Source organism: Camellia sinensis, chromosome 13 (genome assembly GCF_055761805.1).
Source record: "Camellia sinensis isolate YWXY chromosome 13, ASM5576180v1, whole genome shotgun sequence".
Taxonomy (NCBI): domain Eukaryota; kingdom Viridiplantae; phylum Streptophyta; class Magnoliopsida; order Ericales; family Theaceae; genus Camellia; species Camellia sinensis.
Window position 1 is genome coordinate 31,195,576 of NC_138973.1, and position 16,333 is coordinate 31,211,908.

At 34.8% G+C, this 16,333-nt stretch overlaps 2 protein-coding genes and 1 long non-coding RNA gene across 3 annotated transcripts; 1 reads left to right on the plus strand and 2 right to left on the minus strand.

Annotated features, from left to right (window-relative positions):
• The first annotated feature begins 5,261 nt into the window (after positions 1–5,261).
• Positions 5,262–10,314, plus strand: LOC114287832 (protein NLP6-like). Its single transcript, XM_082900386.1, has 4 exons — positions 5,262–5,574; positions 6,292–6,791; positions 8,799–9,568; positions 9,704–10,314. The coding sequence occupies exons 1-4, from the start codon at positions 5,385–5,387 to the stop codon at positions 10,230–10,232; spliced, it is 1,989 nt and encodes a 662-aa protein (XP_082756512.1). The 5' UTR covers positions 5,262–5,384; the 3' UTR covers positions 10,233–10,314.
• A 1,193-nt stretch (positions 10,315–11,507) lies between these two features.
• Positions 11,508–13,994, minus strand: LOC145805275 (formin-like protein 14). Its single transcript, XM_082900387.1, has 4 exons — positions 13,938–13,994; positions 13,728–13,844; positions 12,812–12,878; positions 11,508–11,686 (listed from the first exon to the last, which is right to left on the minus strand). Exons 1-4 carry the CDS (start codon positions 13,992–13,994, stop codon positions 11,508–11,510), a joined length of 420 nt encoding a protein of 139 aa, XP_082756513.1.
• A 290-nt stretch (positions 13,995–14,284) lies between these two features.
• Positions 14,285–15,133, minus strand: LOC145806093 (uncharacterized). The gene is made up of 3 exons (XR_014348615.1): positions 14,777–15,133; positions 14,611–14,692; positions 14,285–14,519 (listed from the first exon to the last, which is right to left on the minus strand). It is a non-coding gene; the product is annotated as an uncharacterized LOC145806093 (long non-coding RNA).
• Between the last annotated feature and the right edge of the window lie 1,200 nt (positions 15,134–16,333).

Below are 16,333 nucleotides of genomic sequence, written 5' to 3' on the forward strand. Positions count from 1 at the left end.
ATGACGTTTGTTGCCTCTGTCCTCCCCTTCTTGATGGCGGGTTGGGCACTTAATACTTCCCTAAAGTGCTCAGCCTTCTTGATCGAACCTCTAAGCTCGCATACGCGCTCAGGTTCAAAAACTCCATGAATTACATTGATAATGCCTTGTGGTGGTGCATCGTTTGGCATTCTGTTGGGTTGGTCATTATGATCTTGGGGGGCCGGTTGTGCTCCTCCTTCAATGTATTCATCCAAGTGGCCTGCTGCCACTAATTCTTCCAAATGCTGCCTTAGTGGCGTGCAATTCTCAGTTCGGTGCCCCTTTTCTTTGTGGAAGGTGCACCGTGATCTGTCGTCGTAATTCTTCTGAGCTTCCCCAAGCTTGGCTGGCCACTTGACAAAAGGCTTGTCTTTGATTTCGCTCAGAATCCGATATATTGGTTTTTTGAACACCGTTGTTATGGCAGTGCGGATTCTCAACCATCTTTTGTCTGGGTCTTCTCCGTTATCTCGTCTGCCACGTCCGTTCTTGTTACTTCGGTCAACCGTGTTGACCTTGGCAGGGGTTTTCTTTTCTGGTGCTGCGGTCGTGCTTGATCTTGCTTTAGCACGCGCGCCATCCTCTTCTACCCTGATGTGCTGATGCACTCTTTCCATCAGGGCCTCCATGGTGAGGGGTGGCGTCATGGTGATCGAGTCCCTTAATCGGTTTCCTACTAGTAGGCCTCTTTTATATTGCGCAATGGCTAGATTGGTGGGGCAGTCTCCAATCTGGTTGAATGTTTCCCAGTAGCGACTGTTGTAAGATCTGAGGGTCTCTTTTTCACCCATGTCGATGGAGAGTAACTGGTCTATCTCCACCGGTGTCTTAGTATTTGTCCGAAACCTTGTTACGAACGCTTCTGCCAATTGGGCCCAGGAGGCTATGCTACCCTCTAGGAGCTTTTCGAACCAAGTCAAGCCCAGGTCGCCCAGACTTGATGGGAAAAGTATGCACATTAAGGCCTCGTTTCGCCTGTACACGACCATGACTTGGCGAAAGTGGCTCAAGTGTGAATACGGATCCGTCTTCCCTTCATATGTATTGAACTTCGGCTGAAGGAAGCCTGATGGTAGGGGAGCATTTTTGATCGCTGGGACGAACGGCGAAGTCTGTAGTCTTCCCAATGCCTTGTCCGTTGGTTCGTAGGCCGGTCGTGGTATTGGCATTCCAACCTCGACGCTTCCGTGCGTCCGAGGAGCCAACCGTTGTAAGGCCGAAACTCGGTGTGGATCCCTTGCCCTGGCATCCTCCTTGCATCGTGCTTTTTCTTCTAGCACGGTTCGTAAGTCGGATGACCTGGGTAGCTCGGTTTGTCTGGATCTGGTTTGGTGTGAATGTGAAGGCCAATACGTGCTTCCTTCAGTGTATGATCTTTCGGATCTCGTCCTCTCAGACCTGGAGTGACGAGTTCTTGAAGATAAGGAGTGAGTGTCGCCTGTCCTGAGGCTTCTGCTCTCTCCTTGGGAGGGCGTAGTATTCCTACTACGATTCTCTGAGTGGCGAGGGGGCGTTTTATGCTTGCGCCCCTCTCCTGTCGCCACATCTTTCGTCTTCATCTGGCGTTTTAAAGTCTCCATGTCCGCCGCCATCCTTCGAATTAGTTCATCCTGTTCCTTTACGCGATCTTCCAGGGCTTGAGGATCAATCTTCCTCCTTTGCCTGTCGGGACTTTGAGAGTGACGAGGGCTGCCATTCCGCCTTCCCCTGGCACTCCTCCTGGAATTATGTTGTTGGGGCTCCAAGTCTGCCATGGGAGGGACGGTAGGTAATCCTTCACGCCTTGCGCCCCCTTCTGGAGTTTGTCCGTCGACGGCGGACTGCGGCAAGTCTTCAATGTGTGCCATTGAATGAGAAAAGGAGAAGCTTAGTCAAGAGGTTTTTGTTCTTGTCTGTTCTTCCCACAGACGGCGCCAATTTGTACGGGGAGGAAATAATTCTCCTCGTATAATCCTGTTGACCAAGTTCACGCTTCTCCGTACGACGTCGCTTTGTCACCTGAAAACACAAACGTGAGCTAGCCGGCGGGTGTGTGCCGGAAACCCCTCCGATGCCTAAGTCAGAAAACTTGACAAATAGACAAAGCTCTAAGTTCTCAGAAAGATTGTGTTCAAATTACCTCTTCCAAGGTGATGTTTGTAGGCTTTTATAAGTTTCCCGTGGCACAATCCTAGTAGGACTTGTACTTCTCCATGCAGAGTCCTCCTAGGATTCATTCTCCTAAGGATAATGCTTATCCTTTTACACCCTCCCCACTGCTTAAACCAAGTGGGATGGTTTTCTTCATGGCCGAACTATAACATGACCGAAATAACACTGGCTCTGCTGAGCCACATAGAAGGCCGAACTATCATTAGCTCGGTCTTCTCCTCTAACTCATTACTTCGGCTGCCCTTGTTCAACCTTGGTGTGCTTAGGTCAACCTTCCCAGTAACAAGTTCTGACCGACCTAACCATAGTATGTGACGACCGGACTAATCCCTAAACCAGCCTTCCCTGTACATATCGCGACCGGACTAATACTGAGACCGGCCTAACTCCAAGTTGCCTCCGACCGGAGTAGCTTTATTCTTCCTCAGGCCGAAGTAACTATTTCTTCTTTGAGCCGGAGTAATCTCACCTCTATGGGCCGAAGTAAAGGAATCGATAAAAAGCCGTAGTGTTACTTCGGCCCAGCTCACAGCTCGGCCCAATTCTTTCCCAAAAATTACCCTCTCATATCGTGAAATAAAAAAAATTACTATTTAAAACAATATCCACTTTCATAAATGTGATAGGTTTCATAAATGTGATAGGTTTCTTGGTAATTGATATATTATATAATAAAGAAACTTTATAATTTAAAGCATGACTTCTTTTTTTTTTTTCCTTTAGATGGAGATAACCTGAAAGTCAAATTATAAAATTCCAACAATATCTTGCAACATGAGCGGGTGAAGAGAGGAAGGGATATCTTCCATCCAAACCCGTGGTGACGAGAAATGAATAACTAGTCTAACCAAACCATGAGCAAAATGTTACCTTTCCTACGAACATGAGAGACAAACTATGAGCGAAAGTTGCGAAGAGCTTGAGCTACCTCAAGCATGACTTACTTTAATAATGTAATAAGTGTTAGTAATTAAAAATTGTTGAGAAACTGTCTTTTTTAGCAACTTTTTTTTTGGGGCTAAAACATGACTTGGAAAAGATTTAAAGGGTTCGTTTGGTTTGTATTTCTGAAAAAAATTTGAGAAATTTTCTCTACAAATAAATTTTTAAAAGTAATCAAACCAAACAAATTTTTCCAAAAAAATTTCTCAAAACTTGTAAACCAAACAAGTTTTTCAAACAAATCTCTTTTTCACACACATCAAATCAATCACTTTTTTCAAAACTCTCTCTCAAAATAATTTTCCAAAACATCTTTTGAAAAAAACCAAACCAAACCAAACCAAACAACTTTTCGTACTTTTTATCTCTAAAACACATCTCTCAAACACAAACCAAACATACCCTTGAGAATAATATTTTTATTTTTTACAAAAAAAAAAGGTTTAAAAAATATAGGGAATGGAAATGAATTTTTGATTTTTTTATATAATTTTTTTGACTTCTTTATAACTTTTTACCTAAAATGTTCAATTCCCAAATCGACCTTTGTGTAACATAACTCAATACTATAAGAATCTTAATAATAAAAAAAAAATAAACACTAATTTTGTTTTAATTTTTAATTTTAATAATGACTTTGATACTATAAGAATCAAAGTCATTTTATAATTTTGTTTTAATTTTTTTTAATATAGAAATAATTTGTTTATTTATTTTATACAAAAATAATTTAATAATCCCATCACTAATCATCTCTTACATTATCATTAAAATAAATACACTTTTATTTAATCCCCTCACTAACAATCCCCACATTAACAATCTCTTCACTAACAATCCTTTCATTAACAATCCTATCCAACCTAATCCACCAAACAAACGTGACCTAAGAGTCTATGTTCATCAAAGTACTATCCCTCAACTAGTCTATGGTTGTCTTTCTTCATTGAAAAAGTATAAACATATGCCAAATAGACAATTCATTTAGGAAAACTAATAGACAAATTAATTCATTTTACATTTTATTTTATTTTTATTTTTGTACTAACTGATGTATTGTGAAATAAAAAAAATTACTATTTAAAACAATATCCACTTTCATAAATGTGATAGGTTTCTTGGTAATTGATATATTATATAATAAAGAAATTTTATAATTTAAAACATGACTTTTTTTTTTTTTTTTTCCATTAGATGGAGATAACCTGAAAGTCAAATTATAAAATTCCAACAATATCTTGCAACATGAGCGGGTGAAGAGAGGAAGGGATATCTTCCATCAAAACCCGTGGTGACGAGAAATGAATAACTAGTCTAACCAAACCATGAGCAATAATGTTACTTTTCCTACGAACATGAGAGACAAACTATGAGCGAAAGTTGCGAAGAGCTTGAGCTACCTCAAGCATGACTTACTTTAATAATGTAATAAGTGTTAGTAATTAAAAATTGTTGAGAAACTGTCTTTTTTAGCAACTTTTTTTTTGGGGCTAAAACATGACTCGGAAAAGATTTAAAGTGTTTGAGAATAATATTTTTATTTTTTACAAAAAAAAAGGTTTAAAAAATATAGGGAATGGAAATGAATTTTTGATTTTTTTATATAATTTTTTTGACTTCTTTATAACTTTTTACCTAAGATGTTCAATTCCCAAATCGACCTTTGTGTAATATTACTCTATATTTAGTTTGTGTAATTTTAAAAAGAATATATCCAATTTGGGAAAGATTGTGATACTGGGGGGGGGGGCTTATTGCTATGGTATCATATGTAAGTTATGTTATTTGTGAATTTTTAATTATCACAAATGACATAACTCAATACTATAAGAATCTTAATAATAAAAAAAAAATTGAGTTATAATCAAATATTACATGATATATAACTAAACAATTTTAAGATCATAACAAAATGATAATATTATAACCAAAATTATAATGTATCATAATTAATAATATAATAAATCATAACAAAAAATTAAAAAAAAAAAAATCATAACCCGAAAGTAGTACATATGGCATGTACTGGAATATAATTTTCCTTTTATTTGTTTTTTCTGTTTACTTTGACCATTAAAAGACTTTTTTCTTTTAAAGATTGGACCATGTGAAGTGAACCTCTTGAATCACTTGAAACGCACTTTCCTTTCACCTATTACTACCATTATTATTATATTTTATTTTCTTAACGAGGCAACTAGGCAGATAAGAAGACCACTTTGGCAGCTGGTGCCGGGAAGTACAGAAAGAGAGAGAGGCGCAGATAATTGATGGCCGAGAATGATGATACGATCCGTGACTTTCCTCACGATTTCAAATCATACGTGAAGAACCACCAACTGCTTTGCGAGCGCCAATACAGTGTTTGGTGCAGGGGCAGGGGCTGGTTTTTTTGGAGTGGAGAAGACGACCCTCGGGAACTTCCTCCTCCTTCTCCTCCTCCTCCGCCTCCCTGCTCCGGTTAGTTTCTCTCTTATCTCATTTCATATGTTCCTTTACTTACTGGTTGGCTTTTACTCCAATTATTCTCTTTTTTTTAAAAAATTTTTTTGCTGGGCCAATTATTCTCTATTTAATAATGCTTGAGACCACTAAAAGTGGTGCTCTAAAAGCACCACTAATGATGTGGCAGTGGACGGGACCCACTGCTTGTGTCTTGTGTTTTTTTTTTTTTTTTTTAGTTAAAGTACTTGCCAACTCATTAGTGGTGCTTTAGAGCACCACTTTTAGTGGGATGTATCATTACTCTTCTCTATTTAACCAGTGTCTTATTAAAACACTTACTATTAATTTTCTTTTTCTTTTTTTTTTATTAAAAAATTTAATTTAATTTTGGTTGGTTTTATCTCTGAGAAAATCCCAACTCCGGTTGTCTGTGTTAAAATATAGGGAAAATATCAAACAGGTAACACAAAACAAAACGGTAACATTTCTAACCTGTGCTTAAGTAGTAATAGTAGGTATGTTAACAAATTTTTTATTTATTTAGATTTAGATTAGATTTAGTAGATTCCCACTTTCTTTTCTTGTTGCTTACTCTTTTTTTTTTTTTTTTTTTTTTTTTTGGGTAAGTAAGTCATAAAATAAAGACAATGAACTTGTTGCTTACCTTATTCTTACTTTGCCTTGTATTTTTTTTTTTTTTTTTGTGGCTTCGAAATTTGCAAAATCCTATAGAGATTATCAATGGAACCCTGATTGCTTCTCCTAATCCAGAGGAAATGGCGAGAATAAAATCCAGTTTTAAAAAAATATTATTTTGGGGGTCGAATGGATTTCTTACACAGTTTTGGACAGTCATAAAAATTGGAGGCAAGCGTTTACTTACAACTCGACACCAACCTTTTGGTTTTAGCAAAATCGATGAAGGACTTTGTTCATATAGGTTGATATCTTTGGATTATGAATTTGATGTGGATGGAGTGAGTGACGAACATCTTGGCCTCCATCGCCGTGTGTTCCGCCATCAACAGCTGGAGTTTACTCCTAATGTGCAGTATTACTCTTGCAAAGAGTATCCACAGCGCGATCATGCTATCAGTTGCAATATTAAGCTATCTCTGGCTGTACCATTGTTTCAATCATATACGCGGAGCTGTATTGGTGTAATTGAGATGGTGTCGACAACTGAAATAACAAGTAAAAAATTTGGGAAGTATGTTGAGGTTTATCCCCTAACTCTCTAATTGCAATAATCAGCCCCATTTTTATGTTCACTTCTTTACTTTTGTTTATTTATTTATTATTTTTTATGCCTATCCAGTGATTATTAATTTTAATTTTCAATGATGGTTTCTTTTTCTTTTTATTATTTCTTTTGTTGATGGAGCTCAAATTATTTTACTAGTTGGTTCTATTTTACTGGCCAATCTTTTTAATAGTTCGTTAATCTTACTCTTTCATTAATTTCATTGTGTAAATCATTTAACATGGAGCTCGACAATAATTCTTATGCTCGTATTAATCATTTGGATAAATTATACTGATCTCTCATAAGGGAAATTGATAATTTCATTATGATGCACAAGGACCAACAAAAAATATGTCTTATTGTTAGCTTAGTTAACCTTATCATTAATGTAAGAAAAATTGATGTAATTATAACAAAATATAAGAATTACTATTTTATTTTTTCACCTCTCAAGGGAGGTGAGTAGGATTTACCTAGATGTACCCCAAAAAAAGAAAAGAAAAGAAAGGATTTACCTAATTGTTTATAGTAGCTCCATTTACTAGGCAATACTAGGGATGTAATCGGCTCGGGACGGTCGGTGTTCAGGTGAAATTTTACACCGAACCGATAATGTCGGTTTTATTATATTGAAAACCAATATAGACTAAATTTTTTATCAAACCGCACCAAACTGCACCGATTCAAACGGTTCGGCTCAATACGGTTTAATCGGTTTAAGTACTTTCAAAATTGAGTCATTTTTTAAATTTGTAGTATAATAAATAATTTATATAAAAATATTAAATTAGCCATTTGTATACAATTTTAACCATATCTAATCCAACCATTCACAAAAATACAAACAAAAAAATTAATAAATACTAAGACTTGAAGCTTTTACTAAATTAGAATTAGAAACAAAATATAATCTCAGAACCAAAGTCTTGACATCAAAACAATACCAAAACTCAAAACAATCATCCCATATGTCTAAACCACAAGTCTATCAAATAGAGTCAAAATATTCATTATATATTTAATATATATTATATGTAAATATATTCGGTCGGTTTCGGTGCAAATCGGTGTATAGTATATCAAAACCGGCACCGAATCAAAAATTGAAAAAAATTAATTTCCAAACCAAACAGATCGATTCATATTAAAAAATTGACCAAATATGACCGGTTCGATCCGGTTCGATCAGTTTAGTCGGTTTTTTCGATTTTTCTTACATCCCTAAGAAATACAGATATCTACTCAAAGTGTCGGACCATTGAAATACTCCATGCCAGGGTAAGGTGCACCTCTGCAAAACAACGAAGCTGATTTTGGACAATTATACAATACCTTGGTGCAGCCTAAGTTGGTCGGTTTAATAGCCTCAGCTGTGCTGATTTTTTCATTTATTGTATACAATGTTTTGGTATTATTATTTATAAATCAACTTATTTACTTAAAAAACGGTTGACTAAATAATGTTTGGTTGTAATTTTAAATTATAACTTATTTGATTTATTCAGTTTATTTGACCCCAAAAAAGAAAAAAAATTCTTCAAAATTTTAATTCTTTTTAACTGAAACCCTTCAATAAGTCTAGCTAAAAGAGTCTCATTTCTTTTGTTTTAATTACTGGAAAAAAAAAAATTTATGTGACAGTTTATTTAATCAAACATATTCAATTATCAAACGTTGTACCAAATAAATTTATAATTTATTTTAATTATTTTTTATCTAATAATGTAAAAGGCAATAGTCATAAAAGACAACTTATAAGTGATAATATTTGATTCTTGCAAATATCTTTTAGTTTAAATATATCAACATTCTTCAATTACATCATTTCAGAGCGGTGCAGCTTCAAGGTCTGCCAAGTTCAAAATGTATGCATTCGTATGATAGGGACGTAAGTGGTGAATTGTAATTGAAATGTCTAAAGTTGTATTGTTTTGTTCATTAGATATTGTAAAGACTCTGGGCTAACAAATATGTATTCGTGAACTATTATCAGGACATGGATGAAAAAGAAATCAGGACCATGCTATATGTGGTGCATAGCACTCATCATCTACCTTTAGCTCAGACTTGGGTCTCGTGTAGGCTTTGCAATGCTATGTTCAAAAATGATAAAGGAGAGTACCATAAAGATGATTTTTTATTCATATGTGATTTACAGCACCTACGAAAAGGGCAGGGGGTTGTTGGGAGAGCATTTTCGTCCCAAAATTTGGTCTTCTGCAAAGATGTTACTCAATTTAGCATAACTGAGTACCCTTTGGCACACTATGCACGCAAATTTGGACTTACAGGTTCTTTTGCAATTTGCTTGCGGAGTAGTTATATTGAAGACAATGTTTATGTGCTAGAATTTTTTTTGCCCCCAAACTACAGTGAAGGTAGGAATCTGAAGACTGCATTGGTTCCGTTATTGACAACAATGAAGCAGCATTGTAAAAGTCTGAAGGCCGCTTCTGGAGAAGAACTAGAAGAGTTATCCATTGAAGTTCTTGATTTTTCGGAGGATGGTAAACTTTATTCTTATCAAATACCCCAAACTGCAAGATCTCCAAATAGGATGGAGGGTGGAGAAGAGATACTATTTCTAGATTTATTCGATCAACAATTACTAGAAGTGGATGCTGTAGACACCAAAAACAATGTTGTTACTAACACAGAAGAAAACAATTTTGTTGTTACATCTGTACAACAACATTGCATAATTAACTCGTCCCAGAGGCTACAAAGAAAAGATGGAATTCCAATTAGCAGGGAGGATCTCTAGCAACGTTTTGGAATGAAACTTAAAGATGTCGCAGAAAGCCTTGGCGGTAAGCTTACATACTTGGGATACCCATTCCTAGCTGGATCCTTTGGAAAATTCATATACTTTTGGTAGTAGTAAACAAAATATATTTTCTTATCAAGAATTTGGATTTTTCGTTTTGCAGTTAGCCGATCTACAGTGAAGCGTGCTTGTAGGGAATATAATATCACCTGGTGGTCACCTAGTAAGAGAAGTAAGGATAACCAATTGCTTTCCAATAAACTTGTCCAAGGTGTTGTTCAGGAACAAATCCTAGAATCTAGTCAGCCTCAAATTTCTGATCCACCTCATATGCAATACATGGCTACTGCTTCTCGCACAAAGCCACATTTTACAGCAACGCAAGACACAAGTATTGTGACCATAAAGGCAAAATATGGAGATGATTTTATTAAATTTCAGCTCCCTGTGTCGTCGGGAATGGTAGAGTTTCAACCGCAAGTGGCAAAGAGGCTGAACCTACAAGGTGGAACTTACCATGTCAAGTATCAAGATGAGGACAATGACTGTATTTTAATAGCTTGTGATGAGGACTTGCAAAATTACATTTGCAATTCGATATCACAAGGGAGGCATACAGTCACAATGTTGATTCAACCAATTACTAATTGCCCATCTTAAATCCTTATTTAATATCCATCTATCATTTTAGCTGCATGTGAAATTCTCTAGTTTACATTTAAAATACAATTCGAGGCTTGTATCTTGTATGCTTGTTACAAGTTTGTATGAATTGTATGTACTGCGTGTTGTTTACTTAATTGATTGTATAATATGAATCAAATTTGTCACTTAGATTGTAAAAAAAATCTTAATCTTAGGGCATGGTATTGTTTTAATCTTAAATTTGGGGAAAAAGAAAAAGTAAAAGAAACAAAAGTTAAAAATTCAATATTCAATTACAATGGAAGTGACATTTGCAAATGGCTACAATTGCAAATGACTAAATTTTATTTTAGTCATTAGAATTCAGTGTAGTCTAAATTACATTTAGCACTCTTACATTCTCACTCAGTGTACTCTAAATTACGTTTAGCACCCTTACATTCTCACGAAACAGTAGCTCTACATACCCAAAACACAATTATCTACAATTTAAAATCTAAGACCGAAATGCATTCATGGAGTGATCCTACAACAAGATTAAATCTACACTCTGTCTAAAATTCTATCAATTTCTAATTGTTTTATCTGGTTTTATAAACAATTTTACTTTAATCCCTTCACTTTTATTTAACGACAATCTACCTCTTTCATTTTAAATCAAGTTACAATATGACTTCCGTCCACTAGACTTTAACAGGCTAAAATATTTTTTCTTATTTACATTTCTTCTACTTAATGAAACACACATAATTTTCAAAATAATTCTCCAACAAAATTCAGTGAAGCTCACACACAAAAGTAGTATACACACATATACATACATACATTTATATATATATATATATAGAGAGAGAGAGAGAGAGAGAGAGAGAGAGAGAGATATTTCTTTTCCATGGATAAAACCACTTGTTGCTGAACTTGTCATGTATATTTTGAAACTTGAATATAGACAATTTGGGCATTTTGTATCACATTTAGAGTGTCCTCTGCATATTAGATAGTTCTACAAAACTTGATTAAATGGAGGTGGGAAAGCATATTTGAAGCTGGCTGCTAACTAGCCCTGAAAATGCCGATGGAGCAACCATGTAAATATACAAATCGGAGGATACACACATTTTCATAAACAAATTCTAGCAGCAATGAAGGCAGTGTCAGATGCAGCGGCACCACATGTAACATGGAATAACTGGCACAATTCATGATTATGAATATTGAGGGAGATGCAACCGACATATTATCCTCCACATCACTGCCAGTAAGGCTTCCTGCTACTTTAGTACAGACTGATCAAGGAGCATGTTTCTGAATTCGGAAATTAGGTTTTGAGTGATCATTCGCAGATTGGGCTGTTACGAGCTCTTTCATTGCTTCCTTTTCTAATTTCTTCTTTTCAGCATCTGCCTGCTGCTCATTCTTGTCACGTGCTTTATTGAACATCTTAACAAAGACAGCCAAGATTTGTGTAACTGCAGGCAGAAACCAAAAAAATTAACAAAAATTTTTATAACTATTATTAACTTAGTTAAATTAAGTAGGAAACTTAAAACATTTAATAGAAGACAAGACAAACAAACAAAAAAATTACATAGCTCTTTCTTCTGGAGGTTCTGTGGGCGCATTGACATGCCTAATTATTTTTCATGCAAAATTTTTTTTTTTTTTTTGGCCAAGGATTCTAATTGTTTAAGATTAAGCAATTGCATTTGGCCACTTTGGTCCAATGCTCAATGTAAAGTTTATTTGTATATGATGGTTAACATAGAATTTAAGGATCATGACTAGACGAAATAATCAAAAGAAACCATCATGGTCTCAGAACTCATTGCTTATTATGTGTCCACAAGTTGTATGCACTAAAAATTACAATTTAAGATATTGTTATAACCAACAATATGATAATATACACCAAATTCTTCACATATTAAATACACATACTATACTCATAATTAGAAAACTAAATTACCTAGAATGTAGATTGTTATGATACGTGGAATGGAACAGCGTATACCACATGCTCACATGCTCTCTAAAATGTGGCACAATATGGAGACTTATATAAAATACTTTATTAGAATTCAAGCTGTTCCTATATTGAATTCTTTTTTTTTTTCCGTCAAATTAATCATGTTATGACACATTTATATGAGCATTATAACCAACTATTCATGGTTTTTCCTGGCAAAACTTCCCTCTCCTTAGATTTTAGCTCACTATATCTGATTTTTTTTCCTCCCAAGGAAATTGTTTAGGAAATATATTGGAAAAAAAATTTGTTATCACTTTGGATTCACTGTTTCCGAAAGAAAATATGCCATGTTTCAAAACATACGTTCCAAAACCTAAATCTCTAAGGTATTAGCATTTTTTGGTAACACTGTTAGAAATATTTCAATGAAATTTGGCTCTTAACCAAGTTAGCTTGACTCATGCAATGAAATATGTTAGCATTTTCACTTCCATCGTCTAATCTAACCTACATATAGATCCATCTCTAACATAATCCTTGTGGCAGATCAAAAGAAATGTAGTGAACTTCTCTACTTGACAGCAACAAAAAATTAAGTACATAAATGTGGAAAATAAAACCAAACCTTGTTCGAAAGGGCACCTAGCTGGATCCTCCCCAAAATACTGAGACAATGAATCTGCACTTCTCCCCTGCAAGATAAATGTGTTAGTAAACTTAACTAAGCAAGAACTTGCAGATTTTAACAAAAGAAAAAAAAGAAGGCTCTCCACTTCAGAGTACATGGAGATAAGTGACCTTACTTCAGCTTCAACAGTATCAAGGAAATTCTTCAAGGCCTGAAAGGTCGAGTACTGATTCTTAGCTTTGCATTAAAAACAAACATTTTTTTTCTTTTTCTAATTCTACTTCTATGTAATTTAAAGACTCGGCATTCAAAATCAAGATGAAGCGATAACAGAGACCATAACAGCTTCAAGGAAAAAACAACTAAATTCCATAACCAGAAAACACAAGCTCACATGACAGGAATCTAAAACATACAAACCAATGATGCTGTTAAGATTCTTGTGCAAGCCATATGGATATGATTTCATCTTCAATAATTGTTTAAAAGTGATTTTTTTCTTTGATAACAGTGACCGAGCCTCTGTACCACAAAGATGATGATGATAATGATAGAATTTACTTTGTTTGCAACACTCTCCCAACCTCAACTAAGACTTCCACTAGATAATTTCTGCCACGTCCGCTTTTCAATTATTCTAATTGATTACTGCACCATCATCAACTTAATGGCAGCATGGCTAATATTCCTCAGTAAAAACTTACTGCTGAATTTTCTACTAAGATTAAAATTTCAGTATTGGCAAATTCCCTTTATTTATATCTCAACATCACTGTCAACAAACATACACCAGTTTTGTCATGAAACTAGAATTATGTACATCTATGAAGATCCAACATAAATCTAGAAAAAAAAAGAGAGAAAAGAAAAGAAAAGAAAAAGAGTAACCTAGTGTCCCAAGTATGTCTCCTACCTTTTGAAAGCCTGTAGAGATGGCACCATCATTCTCTGAAGTAGTGAGTTCCTGCTCAACCTTTTCAAGACCTTTACTCATAGCTTGCATTTCTTCAGCTAAAGACTTCAATTGGATCTGGCCATTTGATATGCAGATGGAACAAGCAATAAATTGTACAAATCAACTAGAGACACCCTATTCACATATTACATTAAGAAAAATTCAAACCTTAGAGGCTGCTTCCAAATGAACGAGATCTTTGTCAAAATCCAGCAACTCTGGCATCTTCTCGGCAATGAGCTAATGAAGACAGGAAAGCAATTGACATAGCATCACACAAGAATTCGAAGAAACATTGGAAGAATAAAATACAAATATGATGTTGAACATGCACAACAAAATGGAAGCTGTTAAACAAATATGGTGAACTATTCAAGAAGAGAAAACAGTTAATACGTGTAAAGCAATTTAAAGAACCATTATAAAATTGTACATACAAAATTACTCTCTGAAAACACAAGAATGTCAGAGAAACAGATTTTCTTTCATAAAGAAAACTTCATTGTTACGTGTTATCAGACAAATATCTAGCAAGTAGTAACCAAAAATTCCTTTACAAAAAGAAGAGTCAGCATTTTTCCTTTCAAGCATATTTCTAAATTGTTCTCTTTTACAGAAAACATTGTCTGCCTACTCCTGGGAATAAATCAAGCTTCTGAGGTCGCTAATGTATCAATGTCATTTTATTGTTCCTTGCACGAGTATCAGACAGCTTAAGTAGGCTGTCCAATTTGAATCCTATGGCAGATCCTAAAATACAAAGGAGGACATCAATGCCAAAAGCTTTCCACCAAACAAAATATTACAGATCATAGCAAACTTCAATCTCACAGAATAATACCTCAAGCAGTGCCTTGGTTCAATGCATTTCCTAAATCTAGAATTGTCTGCATTACTTGACGCAATTTTGCAGATTCTTTTACCTACAATAACAGGTATAATATTAATTTACTGAAAATGATTTCTCGCTAGAACTAACTTCACAAACCCTAAATAAAAGGAAGTACCTCTCTAGCAGCAGCATTAATTGTGCTCAGGTTACATCTTAAGTCATTCACCTGAACAAGTTCGAAGCTATAAGCACAAACAGCTAGAAATAATAATAGCATTTGTTCTCAGATAATACACAAAAAAAAGTCCCAGATCAATATACCTGACTGGAAAAAGTAATTCTGAATGCAAATACTCACAATTTGGACTCCACTCACAGGATATTCATCAACTCCAGTAAAAACTGAAATGTTCATCAAGCACAAAATTTGTTAGCAATACATATACAGGATTTTTGCACTTCCCTTCCGTCCATCATCAAACCAAAACAAAAACCTATTCACACTTTCCAAGCATATCATTGGTCCCATTGTACTTCTGAAAGAAAGAAAAATCAGTAAGAAACAAATAAAATAGTTAAACATAATTTTGAAATCATCTTAAGAGAGAAAAAGAAAGGAGTACACCAGATAAAAGTGTACCACACTCAAGAAACCAACAAATGAGTAATTTTGAAGTTAATACAAAACCTTTTCATTTTTCAACATATGCCTAAGTCAGATACATACTATGACATCAAAATATCACATAATTACAACTCAAACCCAACAGATTGAGAGAGAGAGAGAGAGAGAGAGAGAGAGTATGGAAGGGTACCTTCAGCATGGTCATTTCTTCTTCTTTGTTTTTTTTTTGATCGGCTCATTTCTTCTTTTGTAGGACAATTTAGTGAGATTTTCTACTTAATCAATGTCCAGGGCTGAAGAACCCAAAGCTAGAACAGCATTCTGGAAATAAAGCATTAGAATAACCCCCCCCAAAGAAAAAAAAAATCTAATAGAAATGTGATGCAGATGCAACTACTGTGCTTTCCATACACATACACAACCACAAAACACTTTTTCCTGAATGTTTCATGTTCCAACCAAGTGTATAGATTTCAATGAAACTCAGAAACATTGTAGCATGGAAGTCCACAATGGAACGATCTTGAAAAATCAAACTCAATCAACATGGTGACTGACAGGCAGCTCAAATTAAAAAGAGAAGAGGACCAGCTTGTTGGCAGTTCAATTTTATGGCTTGGTTATGGACAGAGACATTACATGCTTATCAAAGTTGAGATTAAATGCCTTTAAATCAGACAGAGCAAAAGACATGGATGCTGCAACACTAGCAATTTGAGCTACGTTCTCAGACATGATCAAATTAAGTGAACTTCATGATAAAAATAAAATAATAATAAAAAGCACTCCAAGTGCACAACTATATATTATGGTATGAAATGTTAGCATTAGCAATTCATTCATCAAATTCAAACAATATTGCTTCTGATAAATATTCATTTTCCTTTTATGTTTTGCAAGTGAGTGATTCATTTTTCTCTGTTTTATATTTTTCTTATTTTCTCTCTGAAGATGTTTTCACCCTGAGCAATTATTTCTACAGTCATATAATTTAACTGTTAAGGCCAGAAATTTTAAATGCAACTTTAGGAGCCTCCCGATGAACAATTTCAAGAGTCTTTTTCTCCACTATGCAACTTTTTGAAAATCAAGAAACTAGCTAAAAGA

What these genes read in the sequence shown, in the direction of transcription:
- LOC114287832 (XM_082900386.1), top strand. Translation starts at nt 5,385, where the DNA reads ATGGCCGAGAATGATGATACGATCCGTGACTTTCCTCACGATTTCAAA. An exon ending in TCCTCCGCCTCCCTGCTCCG is followed by an intron (nt 5,575 to 6,291) that starts GTTAGTTTCTCT and finishes AAAATCCTATAG; the next exon opens with AGATTATCAATGGAACCCTG. An exon ending in ATGTTGAGGTTTATCCCCTA is followed by an intron (nt 6,792 to 8,798) that starts ACTCTCTAATTG and finishes AACTATTATCAG; the next exon opens with GACATGGATGAAAAAGAAAT.
- LOC145805275 (XM_082900387.1), bottom strand. Translation starts at nt 13,994, where the DNA reads ATGCCAGAGTTGCTGGATTTTGACAAAGATCTCGTTCATTTGGAAGCA. An exon ending in TCTCTACAGGCTTTCAAAAG is followed by an intron (nt 12,879 to 13,727) that starts GTAGGAGACATA and finishes TTTATCTTGCAG; the next exon opens with GGGAGAAGTGCAGATTCATT. An exon ending in TAGGTGCCCTTTCGAACAAG is followed by an intron (nt 11,687 to 12,811) that starts GTTTGGTTTTAT and finishes TTCTGCCTGCAG; the next exon opens with TTACACAAATCTTGGCTGTC.